Here is a 22,258-nt window from a genome sequence, read left to right as displayed (position 1 = left end):
AGATGATTTAGACCAATTCCAATTGTTCAGTGATGAAGAGAGCCATGTACACCCAGAAAGGACTGTGGGAACTAAGTATGGTTCACAACATAAGTGTTTTGTTTGCTTACATTTTATTCTGTTTCTCATTTTTTGTTTTGATTTGATTTTTTGTGTGTGGCAAGATAATTGTATAAATATGTACGCATATATTGGATATAACATATATTTCTACTAGGGGAGGGGATGGAGGAAGGAGGGAAGGAATTGGAACACAAGATTTTGCTAATGTTGAAGAATTGTCCATGCCTATATTGTGAAAAATAAAACGCTTTAATTTAAAAAAAAAAAAAAAAAAAAAAAAAGTAATGCTAGATGGAAGGACTACTGTAGAACTAGAGGATTAGGGAGTCACATTTTTATTACATTGTATAATTTCATTTTCCCAAGTAGATTATAAACTCCTGGAGGGCAGGGAATATGCGTAATCTTCTCTGTATCTTCCATAGTGCCATTCTAGCTCAGTCTCTAGGATTTCTTCATAGAGTATAACTAGTAAGTAAGGAAATGGTATCTACAATATGGAGAACATCATTAATTAGGTAGGAAAAAAATAAATCTTCTAACATAATGAGAGAAGCCATCTTAAGTGTGCCTGGAGTCAGAAACATCATGGGATTATAGATTTAGAGCTGAAAGAGCTCTTAGACAGGATCCCATGATTTGGTTTTAATTTTCTGGTATCGTTTTAAGAGCTGGAAATTCTATATTACACAGCTGTTACATAATTCACCAGACCCTGACCTAGGACCACAGGGTAGTATATACAAGCTCCACCTGGTGGCGATGTTTAATATGACTCAAGTGCTTCCAAACATTTAAGTTTCTAATGCAGTGGAAGTGCGATGAAAAAGAGAAAATATTTTATAAATATTTCTGTGCTTCAGCGGAGAGAGCGCGGGGTCTGGAGTACGGAAGATTCATCTTCCCGAGTTAAAAGTCACTTAATCCAGTTTGCCTCAGTTTCCTTATTTGTAAATGAGGTGGACAAGGAAATACAAAGGAAATACCGCTCCAGTATCCTTGCCAAGACAGACATAACTGAAAAACAATTAAATGAGTCCATCATGAGCTTAAAGTCAGAAAGACGAATTCAAAACTGATTATACACACAAGCTTTATGACTCTGGGCAAGTCCTTTAACTTCTAGTTGTCTCAGTTTCCCCATTTGTAAAAATGGGGAAAATAATAATAGCACCTTCCAGAGTGAAGATCCAATGTGATAATTTTTTGTAAAGTCTTTTGAAAACTTTAAAGAACAATATAAATGTTAACTAATTAGTATTTAGAATCTAAAACTATAAGAATTTTTGTTTTTGAGGCACATAGCACCCTCAGTTGAATTTGGGGGAACACTGCCAGGTGGGTAAAACAGACAATATACCATCAGTGTTAAAAAAAAAAAAAAAAAATTTCATCCATAGATTGTGAGTGGAAAATTAGGAAAGGGTTAAAACAGGATCATTCCAGCCTAACATAGGGAAGGTTTGGGTTTTTTTCCCCCCCTAGATAATTCTTCTTGCTAACTAGGTGTTAAACTCTATTATTTCCAAAGGATTTTAAGTGTTGTCATTAATTTGGCACCATAGGATAAAGTCCTGATAATCCTAATAGCCTGAGAGATGAGAATAACCAAATGTTAAGAGCTGGAAAAGACCTCAGGCCAAAGAATGTTATGGCTGAAGATGCACAGCCCACTTTATAGCAGAGGAGAAACAGGTCAAGAGAGAAATGACTTGACTGATAGCACAGTAAGTGGAAGAACCAGGATTAGAATCCACATTGCAGGAAGAATTCTGTGATGGCAAGAGCACTTTTTCATTCTTACACAAATTTGGCAATTTATTTTGAGACCTAGAAAATGTTCCCCAAAAGTACAGAAGGAAATCTAAAGGGAAACATAGATAAGAAGGACATTTTTGGAATTACCATGTTGAATTTGTTACATATTAAAAACAAAACAAAAAAAGAGGGCTGCCCATAATATTTTTGTTGTTGTTTTACTTATCTTTGACTCTTTATGAACCCATTTGGGGTTTTCTTGGCAAAGATACTGGAGCAGTTTGCCAATTTTTTCTCAAGCTCATTTTACAATTGAGGAAACTGAGGCAGGCAGTTAAGTTACTTGCCCAGGATCAGTAAGGGTCTGAGGCCACATCTGAACTCAGAAAGATGAGTCTTCCTGATTGAAACTCAGCACTTTATCAATTTGTCTCACCTAGCTGCTTCATGTAATATTTGAGATGTTTCAATTACTTTTAGTTGAATCTTTAACGTTCTGTGAAAAAGTATTGTCTAATTCTGCATTTTCTGAGAATTCCCTCAACTTTTTTCTTTAATTACTGTAACAAGCATTTCAAGCAATACTCAAATAAATAGAATAACAGGCAATAATGGGGTAACATTCTTGTTAGGCCTCCTTCCCATTTTGCCATCACTATTAGTACTAAAATTTCCTGTCTTGCCTCCATAAAAGGCCTCTTTTGTGACAGTTAAGTATAGTCATAAAAAAAAAAAAAAAATCCAAAGATTGGGTAGAACTAAAAATGTCATGTTCCACATCTCTGTCAAAAGATGGGAAACTTATCCATTAATTGTCCTCTGGAGTTGACCGTTGGATTGATCAGAGCTACTGAATTTTGGGAGTTGTTTTTCTTTACGTTGTAGTCATTGCTTCTTTTTACTTTATTCTGCATCAGTTCACAGTCTTCTCAGCTTAATCTGAATCAATTTTAATCATCATTTCTTATAACACTATAATGTTCCTTTACAGCCAAATGCCATAATTTGTTCATGGTTTCCCAAATTAATGGGTTGTTGTTGCTGTCCAGTTGTATCAATCACATCTGACTCTTCATGACTCCATTGGGGTTTTTCTTGATAAAGATATTGGAGTGGTCTAACAATTCCTTCTCCAACTCATTTTATTGATGAGAAAATTGAAGCAAACAGTTAAATGACTTGCCCAAGGTCACACAGCTGATAAGTGTTTGAAGCTGAATTTGAATTCAGGTCTTCCTAATTCTAGGTTCAGCCCTCTAATTACCTAGCTGCTCTAAATTGATGGGTATCCCTGTAGTATCTAGGTCTTCACTACAACCAAAAATGCTATTGGGGGGAGGGGGGGCGGTGTTTTTTGCATTCCATGATCTCTTTGGAGTAGACTACTGCTATTGGTGGGTAAAGAGTATGCAAAATTTAGTGACTCTTTAAGTATGATTTCAAATGGCTTTTCAGGATAGTTAGAAAATTCACATCAATAGTTCATTAGTGTTCCTGTTTTCCTTCACTACCTCAGGCAAGTATGATTTTCTTTTTTTGTTATCTTGGTAAGGAAATTAAGGAAATGAACATGATTAGGAAGCAAGTAGTTAATTGTAGGAGTTGAGTGTATCGTACTGACTCCATTTTATGACTCAATTCTGGAGCTATCTCAGCTTCCTTTCCATTTATGAATCTAGTCCAAATTCTCTCTCATGAGAAAATTCTATATAATTGTGGGAATTGGAAGAAAACCTTATTGTATTGTTTGAACATAATCCTATATGGATAGGAAACCAGACTACCTTTACCTCCCTCTCAGAGACCCTTAAGTAAAGACCTAGGTTATGCTGACTATAAATCCTGTTAAATTCAAAAATTAATACAATGAGTTTTCTCACAATTGTACATCTCAAGCAACTCATATGTCTTATCTAAAAATTGGCCCCATACTTATCAAATGATTTTTGTTTCCATGTTCCTTTGATTGTTTATAGACACTTGGGGGGAAATGGCACACCTCCTTTTCTGATTTCAGGGAATTAACCTAGTCACTCTCTCCCTCCCACTTGGAAAGTCCCTAAACTTTCCTCCAATTAGAAATCAGATTACCTAATGTTGTATTATTTCCTTTTAATTAACTAGTGTAATTTGATTATTTTTAATGTGTAAAAATGTAATCTTTCCTTTGTATTTGAGGTCTAGGCCTAAACTGAATAAATCTGGTCTTGATTGTATAATTGCTAGGTACTGCTTAATAGAACAATATGCTTAGGTGATAGAATCTTCGATTCCTTGGTCATTTCATCTTTCACCTGCCACATTGATTAATTTGAAGGATGGGAAGTAGAATCAAATAATTGCTTTAATTTGCATTTATTTTTTAATATTAAAAATTTGGAGTATTTTCTCTTCCTTTCTGGATTTTGTTGGTAACATATAATAGGTGATGATTTTGGGGTTATTGTTTAAATTAATTTTAGTTCAATCTCAGTCATTTCTGTTCTCTCAATAATCTTCATTATTCTACTCGCTCGTTCAATAGTATCTATTGACATAGCCCATTCTGAAAAATACTCATTTGATTCTTCTGCCTCTGCTAAGTATCATTTTCTAGCTCTTTTTCCCTTTATAGCTAAAGTTCTTGTAAAAGTGGACTACAATAGGTTCCTCCACTTTCTCTCTTCTAGTTCTCCTTTTAATCCCTTAGAATCTGGTTTCTGACCTTATCATTTCACCAAAACCGCTCTTTCCAGTTACCATCATCTCTTACTTGTCAAATACAATGACCTTTTCGGTATTCTCCTTGTCCTTGATCTCTTTTCACCTTCTTCTCTTTAGTCTATTCTGTAAGTCTTAGAAGACACCATTCTCTTGGTTCTCCTATCTGATTATTTCTTCTCTGCCATCTTTGTGGGATGCTCCTGCTTTGAACCATAGATGTACTTCAGGATTCTGTCTTGGACCCTCTTCTCTTTTCCCTCCCTTAGTGATCTCATCAGCTCCCAAAGATTTAATTACCATTTCTATGCTGATGATTCTCATATCTACTGTTCCTGCCCCAAACTCTGTTGATCTCCAACATTGCATCTCCTGCAGTCTTTCAGAAATCTCAAATTGGATATCTTAAGCTAACCCTGTCTGGAACCAAATCTATCATCTTTCTCCCTAAATCTTCCCCTGTCCTGCCTTCCTATTTACTGTAGAGGGCAATTCCATCTATACACTCCTATCCAGGAGTCATCCAGAACCCCTCATTATCTCTCATTACTCCACCTCATTATTGATTAGAGAAATGCAAATTAAGACAACTATTTCACACTATTCAGATCGGCTAAGAGGACAGGAAAAGATAATGATAAATATTGGAAGGATATATGAAAACTGAGACACTAATACTTTGTTGGGGGAGTTATGAAATGATCTAACCATTCTGGAAAGCAATTTAGAACTATGATCAAGGACTATAAAACTGTGCATATACTTTTGCACTGTCTCTATTGGGTCTGTATCCCAAAGAGATCATAAAAGAAGGAAAAAGACCCACATGTGCAAAAATGTTTCTAGCAGCTCTTTTTGTAATGGCAAGGAACTGGAAATTGAGTGGATCCCCATCATTTGGGGAATGGCTAAAAAAAGTTATGGTATAGGCATGTAATGGAATATTATTGCTTTACAAGAAATGATGAGCAGGCTGATTTCAGAAAAGCCCAGAAAGACTTATATGAACTGATGCTTAGTGAAGTAAGCAGAACCAGAAGAATATTGTACATAGTAATAAGATTATATGATGGTCAACTGTAAAGGACTTAGCTCTTTTCAACAATGTGGTGATGCAAGGCAATTTCACTAGAATAGGGATGGAAAATACCATCCACATCCAAAGAGAGAACTATGGAGACCGAATGTGCATCAAAGCATATTATTTTTACCTTTTTTTTATATTGTTATTTGTTTGCTTGGTTTTTTTTTTTTCTTTTGATGGGACTTTTCTTGATGAATATGGAAATATATTGAGAAGAAATACACATATTTAACTTATATTGCTTGCTGTTTTGGAGGGAAAGGAGAGAAAGGGAAAAAAATTTGGAACACAAAGTTTTGCAAAGATAAATGTTGAAAATTATCTGTGCATGTATTTGAAAAAATAAAATGTTGAAGATATCCACTTCCATCAGAATACATACTATATGAGGATGTATTCTGATGGAAGTGGATATCTTCAACATAGAGAAGAGCTAATCCAATTCCAATTGATCAATGATGGACAGAATCAGCTACATACAGAAAAGGAACACTGGGAAATGAGTGTAAACTGTGAGCATTTTTTGTTTTTCTCTCCAGATTATTTTTACCTTCCGAATCCAATTCTTCCTTTGCAACAACAACAATAACAACAAAATTCAGTTCTGCACATATATATTGTATCTAGGATATACTATAACATATTTAATATGTATGGGAATGCCTGCCATCTAGGGGAGGGGGTGGAGGGAAGGAGGGGAAAAATTTGTAACAGAAGGGAGTACAAGGGATAATGTTGTAAAAAAATTACCTGTGCATATGTACTGTCAAAAAATGTTATAATTATAGGTTAGTATTGTAATATGATATATAGCACATGGTAGCCTACTTTCTAAAACTTTGAATAGAATGATAACTTGCTGCAGAGGGATGACTTTTAAAAAAACAATAATAATTTTTTTAATAATAAAAAAATTAATAATAAAATAATGTAAAAAAAAGAAAAAAGAAAATGCTATTAAAATAAAATAAAATTACACAGAAAAAAAAAAATTAGAGCTAGAAGCAACCTTACAGATCACTTAGTTCAAGCCTACCATTTTACAGATGAGAAAACCAAGTTTGGATGAAATGACTTCCTTAATATCACACATTTAAAGGGGAAGAACAATGACTCAAACCTGAAAATTCCTATTTTAAATTCAGTAATTTTGTTGTTTACCTGTGTTGGCCAGGTGAAAACTGTCTAAACTCTATAAAATAAAGAAAAAATGGGGATAAGACTGGACCTTTGATTTTATTGTTATAGGGAATTACCAAGTAAGGAAATTCCCTCTACCAATGAATTTCAGCACTTTATCTATAACTTACAGTCTTATAGAGTTACCTAAGGTTGTGACATCTTTCATGTCGGCCATCATAAATTATGTATCTGACTTAAACTTGTTTCATACTGGCTTCTAATAAGGGCCACCATGCTGTTTACCCCAGAAAACAGTGCTAAATTTGTGGGAAATTAATAAGTTTTAGAAGTAGCTAGGTAGCCCAGGTTTAGAGCATTGGGCCTGGAGTCAGGATTCAAATTCTGAATTCAAATCTGGTCTCAGATAATTACTTTGGGAGCCTGGGCAAGCCATTTAATTTCTATTTGCCTTAATCCACTAGAGAAGGAAATGATGGCAAACCACCTTAATATCTTTGTCAAGAAAACCTCATGTGGGGTCATAAAGAGTCCTACTTCACTGGACAGCAACAAATTAAGCTTCAGTAATATTTTTTCTTCCCTTACAGGGATGCCAGGCAACTGATATTAGCACTTTGCTTTTTCACCAGAGAAAAGGAGTTTGGGTTGAAGGGATGAGAAGCTAAAGCTCTTATTACTAAAGGTATTTCAGAGAGAATTGGGTTGGCTGTTGGTCTTCAGGAAGAGGGTGGAGGTGAGAAATTGAGTTTTTGTTGTGCACTGGGTCATACTACATGTAAAGCCCATTTTCCCAAGTTCCTTCCTTGAAGGAACTGACTACTGTTTCTTTAGAAGTCCTCCTGCAAGTGAATCCTAAATCCCAAACTCCTCAAGCCCAAATCAACCCATATCAGATTATAATCAACTCCTATTTTAAAAACCTTAATCAAACTGCAAAAAGGAAACATAGCATAGTGAATAAAGACCTAGCCTTGGAGTTAGAAAGAATAATCTGAGTTCAGGTCAAATAAGGATTTGTTGAACAAAATGAGCTTAGTTTAGCAAACAGAAGACTCTGGGATGCAATATTTTTCTATAATGAAGGAAGGATTAGGCTTGTTCTTTTTAGTCCTGGAGGCAAAAGTGAAAGCAACAAATCCAAGTTGCTAAAAACAAATTTAATCTTTTTTGGGGGGTGGAGGAGGGAGGAGGATTAAGTGACTTGCACTGAGTCTCACAGCTAGTAAATGTCTTAGGCTGGATTTGAACTCAGATCCTCCTGATTGCAGAACTGATGTTGAATCCACTGCAAAAATCTTAGCTTGCCCACAAATTTATTCTTAATATCATGAATAACCTCAGTTCCAGAGGAGAGATGATAAACTTCCTATTCTTTCCTCTTCATAAATGGACTCAGGATGTAGAAAGAGACATATGTTTTTGGACATGGCTAATGTGGGGATTTGTTTGGCTTAACTATCCATAATTATTATAAGGGTGTTGTTTTTTTTCCTCTCTCTCTCTCTCTCTTTTTTTTTCTCTAAGGAAAGGGATTGAAGGCAGATAAAAATCAATTTCTGTTAAATTAAAAAAAAAATTATCTCTGGAAAACTTCAAGCAGAGGCTGGATAACCAGATGCTAGTTTGTTAATGGGGATTTCATCTGGATTGGACTAAATAGCCATGAGGCCCCTTGCAATTATTACGGAAGTTAGAATTTCTTAAAATTCCATTGTAATTCCGTGAAATTTTGCTCTATGATGTCCTATTCCTGTCACTTCTTGGCTATGTAATCCTTAGCAAGTCATTTAATCTCCGTACCTCAGGCAAGTTTTTAAGACTAGTAAATTGTAAAGAAGGTGTCAATTCATTGTCAATGAAATGACAGGTCCTATTTCACATAGGCACATACCTCTTCAAAAAAAAAAAAAAAAAATACCAAAAACAAATAACCAGGGGTTGACTGATACTTCTGGGCTCTGTTTGGGCTCAGAGACATAGTTTTTGTATTTTTTTTTTTTTTTTTAAAGATTCCCCATAACACAAGATTTTGAGGTTGCCATGACAACCACTACTTGGTGTGGTTTCCCACCTGCCCCACCCCACCCCACAGAGAATGGACATTTCAGATGATTTCCCTTTCTTACTCAAAGGTTTAGTTTTGGTTCCTGAGACTTCAAAGTCTACTTAGAGATGCCATATTCCTCTTTCTCTGCTAGTGAAGTTCTACAGTTCCATTAAATCTCATGATTTAGTTCAAAGCTATTGAAAGAATTTGACTATTTAGGCATTTCAGGTCATGAGAGGAAATTCATACATATAGTCAATTATTATTGCCGCCTTCTCTGAGATTGATAACTACTATATCATATTCATCTAAGTAGCATCTCAATAAACATTTTTAAAGCACCTAAAGCCAGGTACTATGTTAAATAATGAGGAAATATAGGAAATGCAGGAAATAACTTTCAAAGAGGTCTCTGTCTAATGAAGGAGAAAATATACAAACAATCATGTACTAACAAGACATAGATCAGGATAAATTCGAGATAAAATCTCAGAGGGAAGGCATTAAAAATAAAGAGGACCAGGAGAAGCTTCTGACAGAAAGACAGGTGTTGATAAAGAAGCATGGGGGCAGCCAGTGAAAATGTTCAGGTAAGAGAAGTTTCTTCTTCAAGGAATAGCTAAGAATCCAGGAACCATGTATCACAAGGTATGTGGCAGAGAGTAATACATGAGACAAGTTATATGAAAATTTAAAAGCCAAACAGAATTTTATATTTGAAACTGGAGATAATATGAAACCATTAGAGTTTACTGAATAAGAGAAGAAGGCTAAAGGTGACATGGTCAAACCTGCTCTTTTAAAAAGATCAGAGGGACAGCTGAGTGGAGATAGACCTGATCCATCAGGTAACTGAAAATAGTGTAAGTGTGAAGCAGAGGGTAGGTGGTACTATAGGGCACAGTGGGTCTGGAGTTTTGTGTCTATATGACATATATAAGACTTTGTGCATACTAAGAAAGGGGGATATTATTTCTTTTTTTTGTAAATGATATAACCATCATCCCAACAGGGAAAGAGGACTTTTTAAAGATCACACAGTCTCTAGTAGCACTAGATGTGGAAAGGAATACAGAGGGTGCTATAGTCAAGAGATTTGGATTTAAATCTCAGATTTACCACTTGAGCAAATCATTTTATTCTTCTAGATCTTGGGGTTGTTGGGGTTTTTTTTTTTTCCATCCAAAAATAGGAAGTCCCAGTAGATAGAGCACCAGCCCTGAAGTCAGGAGGACCTGAGTTCAAATCTGTCCTCAGAGACTTAACACTTCCTAGCTGTGGGACTCTGGGCAAGTTATTTAATCCCAAATTGCCTCAGCAAAAACAAACAAACAAAACAAAAAAAAAAAACTTATACAATTCTGGAGAAATTTTATTCTGTTATAAACTTCATTATGGAGTATCATATTTTCAGACTAAAATATGCTCTTCCCCTTTTCCAAATTCAGTTCTTAATCATTTTAAAATTAAAATTGTCCAACATGTCATTTTCATTCCAGAAAAATTTGTCTATTTGCCTTCTTTGTTGGACTAAAAGTTCTCTGTCACCTCAGAATCTCTGATGCTTTCAGCTTGGACTGTTACAGCCCCTAACTCCTCAGTCTGAATACAGGGTCTTTTTCTCATATGATTCTATTTCATATTTAAGAAGTGTCTGGATTGGAATTTAAGAGTCTGAAAACAGGAACAATATATTAACTATCAATGGAGAGACCAGGACTCCTGCAGGGAGTGTCAAAACAGGAGGATGGACAACTAACAGATTTGCAAATTACAAAATGCTGAAGATGCCTAAAGAGTAGCCAAGAATAAAGAGATTTTTTCCCAATGAGAGTAGGGCCCCAAAAGTGCTGGGGAGGAAATAAAGCTATGGGAAGATCAGCAATGCCCCAATGGTCTTAATTATCTGCACCTGATATGTTTCAGTTCGCTAGGAACAGTTTTTGTCTTTCAATCCAAGCCCACAGTTTAGGGGTTCCTGGGATGCTTGAGATTTATTCTGAGGAACATTATTTTGCTCTACCTGATCAAAGATTGAGTTTGGAAAGGAGAGATGAAATATAATCCTTTTACATGGAAATAGTGCTACCAATCCATACTCCTTCCCAGGAAGGGGTTTTATTGTTGTTTTTCAGTTGTTTTAATTGGCTCTAACTCTTTGTGGCTCTATTTGGAATTTTCTTGGCAAAGAAACTGCAGTGGTTGGCCATTTCCATCTCCAGATCATTTTATAGATGAAGAAACTGAGGCAAACAGGGTTAAATGACTTGCCTAGGGTCACACAGCTAGGAAGTATCTGGGGCCAGATTTGGACTCAGGGAGATGAGTTTTCCTGACTCCAAGTCTGCTACTTTACCTAATTCTTCACCTACCTGCCCCTTGAAAGGCATGTAATGTAATGCCATCAAAATCCAAGTAACATGTCTGTTGAATTTTTAATCCAGTTGCAGGGCAATTTTGTGTTAAACTAACAGTGAGCTCCACCTTAGGACTGTGATGATACAGCACTACGAAAGCAATCTGTGACTGTAAAATACTGCAGAGATGAATCAATAAGTGTTAAATATGGTCACTAGATCTGTGACATCTGATTCCTAATCTACTACTCATAAACCAACTAGCCAAAGTCTTAGTGAAATAGCCTTGGATGAGACTACCAATCTTTTGCATGGCTTTAGGATAATGACACCTTACTTGATTAGACATGCTACATTACCTCACTCCAAAATATCCAACAAACCCATAATTCTTACATAACTACTAGGGTCATATTCTAATTTACTACTAGTTACACATAAGAAAACAATTCTTCTTCTCTCTCCTACATGTCCTCAAAACCAACAAATGTGTCTAACTTCCCTTCTTAAAAAAAAAAAAAGTTTCAAACCAAGAACAATTTTGTGGGTATTATTTTCAAAGAATTTTATCACAATATCTATCTATGGGGGAGCTCCATAAATATCTTCTGGTAAATCATAATGAACAGTAAGGTCCCTTAAGTGGGACCCTCAAAGGGGAGCTTACTTAGAGCCTAGAATGATAGGACATGTTGGACATTAGAATTAGAAAATAGAATGCTATTTTATAAAACAGAATGTTGGGAGTTAGGAAAGATCTTAGGGATTAACTGGCCCAATCCCCTAATTGGGGAAGCTAATGAATTCCTCCAAATCACAAAGCTAGTTAAATTAGTAACATAGACATGGATCTCTGGTTTTCTTATTCCAAATTGAATGTGCTTTTTGTTTTTTCCCCACTATCTCTGAATGCTCTTCAATTCAATTAAGTCTTCTTGAGCTGACTAAAAGTATTACTATTTCTCTTTAATAGAATGATGAAAAAAAATGAAATGATGATTCTTTGACTATAATATCATATTTTATGGGACTCATAGGGTAATTCCAAAGTACTTTATATTAAATACATCCTCTGTTAAAAGAGGAAAGGAAATACAACAGGAGTTAAAGGTATAAATTGTTCAGAATGCATCTATCTTACTTCCCTCTCCTGTTCTCTTAAAAAATTCTCCTTCCTCCAGGGGAACTTTCTAGAATTTCAGAAAGTAACACTGGTATAAAAATGGTGTATGCAACTCTTTCCCACCCTATATTAGGATTCAGTAGTTTTGACTCTTATTCTTGGTTAATAGAGAATAGAGTCTACAAATTAAATGTTCATTTTTAAAGAGGAAGCTGAATATCCCCATGCTGGATAGATCACACAGTCTACACATTATACTAATTATACTTAGCATTAATACTATGTATTAATATTGTGAGTACTGTGGCTATGTGTTATATACATATTCTATATTAATATTGGCTTACTGGTAAATATTTAACAATCAGTTCTCTGGGAAAAAATATACACAATATACTTTTTTTTTCCTGAGGTAATTGGGGGTAAGTGACTTGCCCAGGGTCACACAGCTAGGAAGTGTTAAGTGTCTGAGGCCATTTTGAACTCAAGTCCTCCTGATTTCAGGGCTGGTGCTCTATCCACTGCACCACCTAGCTGCCTCGCAATATACTTTTTAAGTTTACTCTGTATTTTTGACATTTTCTCCATCATTTTATTAAGTTGAGGCAAGCAACACAATAATAAATCAAGCTTTGATTTGCAGCTTTTACTGATTTTCAAGGTGTAAAAGCTAACATGGAAACTGAATTCTAGTTGACTATAGCCAGAAGGCTATATCCCTGATTATAGCTATTTTTGTTTGTGTCTCCTACCCTCAGAATATAAGCACCATGAAGGCACAGACTATGTCTTCTCAAAATTCTACATCTCCTCTAGTCCTGAGCACACAGCACATAGCTTATAGTTAATAACCATTTTAAATAGTAGATTGTACTAGACAACACCTTCTGTTGCTTCTATTATTAACATATAATGCCAGACTTTTTTTGATGTTATAGGCTTACTAAATTATTTTTATCTATTGCCTCTTTTTCTTTTTGCAACTAAAAAACATCTTTGTTATAAGGTACAACTCTCTTGAAGGGGCGAGTGGAAAAGATACCAGGAGAAATAAAGTGTCAAAAACAAAAATATCAATAAAAATCTATTTAAAATATTCTGTGGTTCTAGGATTATAGTTAAACACTATTTTCACAGGTACTAAGAAAAAGCAAAGTGAGCTTGGAACAAGGATGATGAGTGAATTGAAGGAACATTCCATTGGGGAAAATTCCACTAAGTAATCCAGAAAGTTTCCACAGTGAGAAACAAGATTGAAGAGGGAAGTAACAACATAATATTGTGAAAAGCAATCATATATAAAAGGATTAGGATTTCCAGCTCCCTAAAATACAAAGGATTCTGATCCTCCAGACATATGGATAGAGAAAGAACTATAATGCTGTAACCTGCTGGTCCATTTAATAGGTACTTTCCAAAAAACCTTTTCTTTGAATGCTTTAGTTTTAAGGAGAAAAAGAAACAAGAAAAAGCAGCTTTCCAATTATTGATTGTTGTGTGGAGAATGGAGGAAAGCATCACACTCTGGATTTTTAGGACACATGGGATTAGGATTAAGACATTTTCTCAAAAAATGATTCCTTACATCTTTAAAAATTCTTTTGACTTCCCACAATGATTCTGAGTCTATGCCCTCATTTGATACTCACAATAATCCCATAAAAAGATGATGTGATGTTATTATCTTCATTTTTAATATAAGAAAATTGAAGTCCAGAGCATGAATCCTAGTTAGTGAATTGCTTACATTTACACTGCATGAATCCTAGTTAGTGAATTGCTTACCTTTACACTGCAAGTTAGTATTGGAGTTAAGGGGAAAATTAGAATTCAAGTCTCCTTTACTTTCAGTCCAATGCATTTTCCACTAAGCCATGCAACTGCTCCAAAGATGAACACAACTTCCTATTTGTGAAACTATGTGGGCAGAATTGTGGGTACTGTGATTTGTACTCTGAATTCACTATGACTGGTTCTTTTACTTCCTCAGGGAAACAATTTTGAGTCATTGAGGTCCAAAGAGGTGAGGAGGCATTTCATGGGGCATAAAGTAAAACTGATAGATTTGTCCTGGTTTTGCATTTTGCAAAAGAAATAAGCCATTTGCATTCCTCAGAAGAACTATCTTGACTTCCCAACAAGCCGATGCACACAGAGTAAATCTATTTACCTTACTTAGTTTTTATGAGAATAACAAAATGGATGAGGGCAAGAGGGAGGAAATTGTAACAAAACACATGCTATCAAAAACTATAAACCCCAATATGAAGCTTGAATGGGGGACAGAGGGAAGGAAACTGTATCAAAACACATACCATCAAACACAATCAGGCACCAATATAATGAAACTTGCTCTTTAATTAACGACATAAGACTGGAAAGTCAAACTGGTATAACAAAATAAATGCCAGATTTAAATATATTTGGGTTCAAATCACAATTTTGATATATATTTGTGATAACAATTAATCAATCAATCAGCATACACAGCTCTTACCATGGACCAGCCACTGTTCTGAACCCTTGTGATACAAAGATAGATGGAGTCAAGAAAACTGGAATTCAAATCTGGCCTCATATACTGAGACCCTGGTCAAGTCATTTACCACTATCAGTCTCAATTTCCTCATCTGTAAAATGGGGATAGTAATAGCACCCACCTCCCAGAGTGGTTGTGAGGATCAGAGGAGATCATATTTAGCAATTTTTCTCAATATAGGATTTGATCAAAGATTAGGATTTGGAGATGGAAAGAAATGATTTAATGTTTTTAAAATGCTTTGCAAAAAACTTAAAGCATTATATATGCTAGTTGTTAATGGTGGTTTTATTATTAAGTATTATTATAAGTTTGGTGAATATTCTATGTTTTGGACCTTTTTTCCCCATAATTATCAAAGCTTTCCTTTTCTCTGTTCTATCTTCTCAAGTTCCTGTTTTCTACATGAGAAAAAAAAATTAGTAATGGGTTATCAGATAATCCAATTTTTGCTATGGTATTAGTTGATAAAGTGCCATATAAGATAGTGAGTTCCCCTCACTATAAGTACACAAGTGATTTTATGAAGGATGACAAAGGACATCTACTGTACCCCTCCAATTTCTGGGCTTTTCCATCTGCTCTAAAGTTAAACTTTCTTTTATGGATTTTTCTCCCCCACCTAAAATATGAGTGCTTTGACTTTTCAGTTCTCTGTTGGTATCCCTACCCAATAGCTTATCACACTGTTTGGCACACAGTAAGTTATTAATAAGTGGTTTTCCATTCATTGGGAAGTATTTTCTTATATCACACCTGAATTTGCTTCTTTTCTGCTTTCTTAGTCCTACCCTCAGAGACCAAGCGGGGCTGCCTAGCTTTGCTTTAATAATATTGGACATTAACATATCATTTAAAATTCTTCATATACATTATCTCATTAAATCTTGTTGTGCCTGCCACATCATAATTGACTAAGAAATGCTTGTTGATGAACCAATATCAGTGCTGTATATGTCTTTTTTTTTTTAATGAGAGAACTGATTTCAGAATGTAAGTTTTGGAGGCAGAATCTAAAGCTTCTTTTGCCTCTGAGACCAATATTCTATATTTTTTGCCACCTTATTTCTAACTCTTTAAAGACTTCCAGGTGAAAATGAATTCACTGTCCTGTGTCCACTCTGGGATAGCTCTTATTATTGTTAGCTTTACTTTACACTGTCAGCCTCCTTATAATTTTTAACTATTACTTTCAGCTTTCTGTCTGAGGCCAGACTAATCAGATTAAATCAAAATATAGCCCTTCAAATCTATAGCTATTGTATGCACTCCTGAGGGCAGTGGAGAGAGTGCAGGAGCCAGGAGGACCTGAGTTCAAATGTGGCCTCTGACATGTATTAGGTGTATGTCCTGGACAATTCATTTAACCCTTTTTACTCCAGTTTTCTTATCTGTCAAATGAGCTAAGAAGGAAATGGCAAGCCACTAATAATATCTTTGCCAAGAAAATCCCAAATGGGATCAGAGAGTTGGATATGAACTGAAACAATTTAAGAACAAAATTCCCCTCATTCTTCTCTTCTCCTGACTAAACATTCCCAATTCCTTCAGTTCTGACATGAAAAAAAGTTCAAGAAACATAATTTCTAGGTAACTAATCATTTTATTAAATTATGGTAGTAAGTAAACAAATATGGATCATGGCAGCCTATTGACCCTTACATGCCCTTGGAAGAGTGGTTAGTTCTTGACAGATGGCTGATTGGTTAATGATTAATAAGAAGAATGAATATTATAATGAGAGGTGGACCTATTCTTGGGGATGGGGGACAAGAATTTGACCTTGTCCCCCTTACTCTCAGACCCCCCCCATCCCTGAGGCAATTTAGATAAACCTAATCTTAAGTAGAACACAATAGGTTTCCTCACTTGGGTGGGGTCTGAACAAAATTGAGGATAAAATTCTAATCCAATTTCATTATCAGCCCTATTCTTGGGCTGATTTGATCTAGCAGAGAAGAATGAAATGGGAAAGGAAGCTAGATGGTGCAGTAGATAGAGCACTAATTAGCCCTAAAGTCAGGAGGACCCAAGTTCAAATCTAGTCTCAGATACTTAATACTCTTCCTAGCTGGGTGACCCCAGGCAAGTCACTTAACCTCAATTGCCTCAGGAAAAAAGAAAATCTTGGATCTATGGTTATAAATATAAGAGAGAAAATATTTCCCTCATAGCCTATGCTCATGATATAGATTTCTAGCATTCTTGCTATATTGTTTATTTTCTGACTGCTCCAGTATATTAATGTTCTTTTTAAAACAAGGTACTCAGAACTAAATGGAGTAGTTTAACCTCTCATACTATCCTAATGTTGTAAACTAAATTTTCATGTGTGTGTTGTTTCTTTCTATTGGTACTGCTACCATATTCCAGTCGTGAACCTGTGTTATCTACCCATATCATTGCTTACCATGGTGCAGAACATATAAAACTTTCAATAAATATTTGATGACTATTTGTGGAGTTGCAATTACTTCTACTATCTGAACCTATGTTCAGAAAGATCTGAGTTTAAAATCTTTCCTCCAGTGCTTTCTAGCTATATGGCCCTGGTAAAACCTCATTCATTTTCTCCATCTGTAAAATTAAGATAATAATAGCACTTGCTGTACTGGATTGTTATGAACATCAAGTGATAATAAACTCTTGCCATATAAATGTCAGTTGTCATTTATTCTTGGTAACAAATTGCAGCAACAGATAGCGGAAGAGGAGGGACTAGAGAGACTATCTCACTTAATGAAAATTTAATTTATGAAGAGAGAAAGAAATTAGCTGTTTTTGAAGCCAAAGTATTTATTAATAGTTCAACAAGGTTAAGAAGAGTAAATCAGGTTCTTGGAGAAGTTACACAAGAGTCTGGGGAAATTACATCCATTGTAAGGAACAAGATGCCTATTTCACATACATATGTTCCTGCCTCAGACTAATAGGAAGGTTGGTACACGACAAAGAATGGGACATAGAGGTAATAGATCTGGCTCCAAGGTCCAACTGTGCCATGGTTATCTGGATTGCCATGAGACAATCACAATTATCTCTCTCACCAGATGTTCTCCCAAGCACCAACATTCTGTACAAAACAAACTAAAAAACATTGATTCAAAGGTGCTTATTCTTCATTAATGTAGAATCCCCCTTTCTCTCTCTCTGGTGGCCAACATTCTGGATGTTTAAATGAGGCTTTCAGCTTTACAATGTATTTTACAAATATTTGAACCTCTCAGCAACCCTGAGAGGTAAGTGATCTTATTCTACCCATTTTATAGTTGAGAACACTGAAGAAGAAAGAGACTCAATCACTTCTTTGGGGTCACATAGCAAATAAATGTCGGAAGGCTGGATCTGAACAGAGGTTTTCCTGATTTCAAGTGCAGCCTTCCATCCACTGTGTCACCTCGTTGCCCAAGAGAGCCTCTTCTGCTTCTTGGATTCTAGGTTCATACTCAGTCTTTTTTACCTTGGTGGGCTTTGTCAGACCCTGTGTTTCTCTGATGTGCCTTTTAAGAAGTCATCATAAAATGATGAGATAGTGAAGAAATTTTCTAGTGAACCAAAGAATAATAACAATAATTCTTTGCATTTTGATAGTATTTTTACTTTTTTTTTTTTTTTTTTTTTTTTTTTTTTTTTTTTTTTTTTTTACTGAGGCAATTGGGGTTAAGTGACTTGTCCAGGGTCACACAGCTAGGAAATGTTAAGTGTCTGAAATCAGATTTGAACTCAGGTCCCCCTGACTTCAGAGTTAATGCTCTATCCACTGAGCCATCTAGCTGCCCTTTTTGATAGTAGTTTTGAGCTCTCTTTACCAATGCTCCTAACACTTTACCAAATTTGGTTTGTCAGTTATGAGGTTTACTTATTCTAGGATAGCTGGTGTATGTGTTGGTAGAGGGATAATTAATAATGATGATGATCACAGGAAGCATTCACATAGCACTTTACAAATATTACCTTATTTGATCCTCACCACAACTCTAAAGTAGACAGCATTATTTTCCCCATTTTGAGGGATAAAGAAACCGACTCAGATAGTAGAGAAGTAACTTGCTCCAGATGACACTTCTAGTGTCTGAGGCTGTATTTGAACTCAGATCTTCCTCACTCCAAATCCAGTGCTTCAGCTATTGCACTATCTACCTTCCTGTCTCACATAAATAGTAAGCCCTTATTATTATTATTATTATTATTTTTACTTTTCACATGCACATCTCCCTAATGAGATTTTAAGAGCTTTGGTGGCAGCTATTGTCTCACCTTGTTATACGAGAAGATATATATTCAGTGGCAAAAATGACAGTACTTGCCCTCAAAGGCAAGATAAAAGTACACATACGTCTATTCAAAATATATATAATATAAACACAAAGTTAATTCTATATCTAGCATTCGTTTCTCTATTCTACATTGTCTTGTAAGAAGTCAGTTTGTTCAGTCATGTCAAACTTTTTGTGACCCTATTTGGGGTTTTCTTGGCAGATAGTGGGGTGGTTTGCGATGACCTTTTCTAGCTCACTTTACAAATGAAGAAACTGAGGCAAACAGATTTAAGTGACCCAGATATTAAGTATCTGAGATTGGATTTGATTTTAAGAAGGTGACTCCTTGTACTCTATTTCTCCACTTAGCGGGCCTGATGTTAAAGATGAGAATAAGTAATGTTGGGGCAGTTGTGGGAAGGTAGACACACAAGGGCATTGTTGGTGGAGCAATGAGAATCACTTCAACCATTTTGGAAATCAATTTGGAGGTATGCAAATAAAATGACTAAAATGTCCATATCCTCTGACCCAAGATTCTACCCTTTATTGTGGTTATACCTCAAGTGTTAAATAATTAACATAGATCTGGAAAAAACAATATGGGGTCAAGTTCATCATCCCTCTTTTGACCACTTGCCTTTGTGTCACTGCCAAACATTAGTGAGATCCTTCTAGAAAACATCTAGTTCATAGAATCATGGGATTTAGAGTTAAAAGAGATCTTTACAGGTCATTTAGTTTAACCTCCTCATTTTATAGGACAGGTAACTGTGAAACTTTGTATTATTGCTGAAGTGCCAAACCATTTGTTATTGTAAAAACTAAATTAACTAACTAAATTAACTATGGACAATGCTGTGCTTCCCAAAGTACTTTTGCACTTATCAGTTTCCTTGATCTTTAAAATTAGCCTGAAAGCTAAGTAAGGAAAGGAAAAATTTTTATGGCCACTTTGGGCGGAGGTGGAATTAGAATGTTGAAAAGACATTCATGCTTCAGGTGTGGGTTAAAATAAATGAACCTCTCAGATCCCTTCCAGTTCTAAGAATCTATGACTTGCCTAAGGTCATGTTGTGAGTTAGTAATGAAGAAGAATACTTAGTAATCCTGTCTCCCAATTCAATTTTCTTATCTTTTAAATGACTGCCTTCTTATTTCTGGCTTCTTGAAAATGAAAGGAAATTCTACAAAGACATAGAAAATAACCCTTGACATTGGCGGGTGCAAATTAAAGCCATGTATCAAATTCAGAGCAGCTCTTCTTGACTCCAGGCCAGAGGAAACTCTGGTCAGCTGTGAGTGCTTAAAACATTATTTTTCTCCTAATTTAACCACCACCAAGAGTTTGTCAGTGAGTGCTTGTGGTTAAGTGGCTAATGCAGCTTGTTGGTCCAAGACCAGAAAAAGAAAGGTTTATATACTTACTTGACTTTTCTTCTTTAATACTGTATTCCAGCACATCTGAAAGACTCTCATTCAGGGAAGGGAAATGGACAGAGAGGATCATGTGTTTGAGATTACTCTCCCGCCGGACCAAGAAGATCTAGAACACAAGGAAAGATGTAAAATGAAATTCCAGCATGGGTATAGAGAAAATATATTTTTTTTAAACATAAGAGAAGAATGTTCTTAAGAGGAAGGATGGTGAAGATAAAATAGTCAACTGAGAGAAGAGATCTAGGTTCTGACCCAATCTCTGTCACTAACTGTTCTGAGATACTAGAAATATCATGGCACCTCTTGGAGGCTGATTTTTTCTTGTCAAATGAAGGAATTGGACTAGATAGAGGTTCTTAACCTAGAGTAAGTGACTTGATTTTTTTATGTCAAAAGTAGGAATCTTAATTTTTAAAAAATTTCTACATTTATCATTCTGCAGAAGAAAAATCAGATCAAAAGGGGGAAAATGAGAAAGAAAAAAACAAGCAATCAACAAAAAAAGGTGAAAAATACTATGTTGTGATCCTTATTCAGTCCTCATAGTCCCCTCTCTGGATGCAGATGGCTCTCTCCATTACAAGTCTATTGGAACTGGCCTGAATCACCTCATTGTTACAAAGAGCCACATCCATCACAGTTGATCATCACATATTCTTGTTGCTGTGTACAATGTTCTCCTGGGTCTACTCACTTCACTTAGCACTAGTTCATGTAAGTCTCTCCAGGTCTTTCTGAAATCATCCTGATGATCATTTCTTACATAATTTATTCAGCCATTCTCCAGCTGATGGGCATCCACTCAGTTTCTAGTTCCTTGCCACTACAAAAAGGGTTGCTAAAATACGTGCATCCTTTTTCCTTTGGGATACAGTCTCTACTGAGACACTGCTAGATCAAAAGGTATGTACATATGCTTTGACCCAGAAGTGTTCCTACTGGGCTTATATACCAAAGATATCTTAAAGGAGAGAAAGGGACCCACATGTGCAAAAATGCTTATGGCAGCCCTTTTTGTAATGTCAAGAAACTGGAAACTATGTGGATGCCCATCAATTGGAGAATGGCTGAATAAGTTGTGGTATATGAATGTTATGGAATATTATTGTTCTGTAAGAAACGACGAACAGGATCATTTCAGAGAGGCTTGGAGAGACTTCCACGAACTGATGCTAAAGGAAATGAACAGAACCAGTAGATAAATTGTACATGGCAACAAGAAGACTATGATGATCAATTCTGATGGATGTGGCTCTCTTCAAAAGAGATAATTCAGGCCAGTTCAGTGATAAGGAAAGCCATCTATACCCAGAGATTTTTATACTTTCTGTTGATATTTGCTTGCATTGTTTTCCTTCTCAGGTTTTTTTTTTTTTTTTTCCTAGATCCTAATTTTTTTTAATCCAGCAAGGCAACTGTATAAATATATATACATATATTGGATCTAACGTATATTTTAATATATTTAACATGTATTGGACTACCTGCCATCTAGGAGAGGGGGTGGGGAGAAGGAGGGAAAAATTTAGAACAGAAAGTTTTGCAAGGATCAGTGTTGAAAAATTACCCATGCAAGTTTTGTAAATAAAAAGCTTTAATAAAAAAGAAAAAGATATGCATAGTTTGATGGCCCTTTGGGCATAGGTGAACTTGATTTTTAAAAAATAGCTATTTTACCATAATTGGTTTCCTTTGTAATCTTGTGCATTTAAAAACATTATTCTATGAAGAGCTCCATACGCATT

General features: G+C 35.5%; 1 protein-coding gene across 1 annotated transcript in view; it reads right to left on the bottom strand.

Moving 5' to 3' along the window:
- RIN3 (Ras and Rab interactor 3) overlaps nt 1-22,258 on the bottom strand; it is a 157,052-nt gene that overhangs the window by 72,497 nt on the left and 62,297 nt on the right. Inside the window, exon 3 of the mRNA XM_074289651.1 lies at nt 20,502-20,619. Within this exon, the coding sequence (XP_074145752.1) occupies nt 20,502-20,619 (118 nt within the window). The remainder of the gene's footprint in view (nt 1-20,501; nt 20,620-22,258) is intronic.

This window comes from Sminthopsis crassicaudata, chromosome 2, assembly GCF_048593235.1.
Source record: "Sminthopsis crassicaudata isolate SCR6 chromosome 2, ASM4859323v1, whole genome shotgun sequence".
Lineage (NCBI taxonomy): Eukaryota > Metazoa > Chordata > Mammalia > Dasyuromorphia > Dasyuridae > Sminthopsis > Sminthopsis crassicaudata.
Note: the sequence above shows the minus strand (reverse complement) of the source record. Positions and strands in the feature narration are given on the sequence as shown.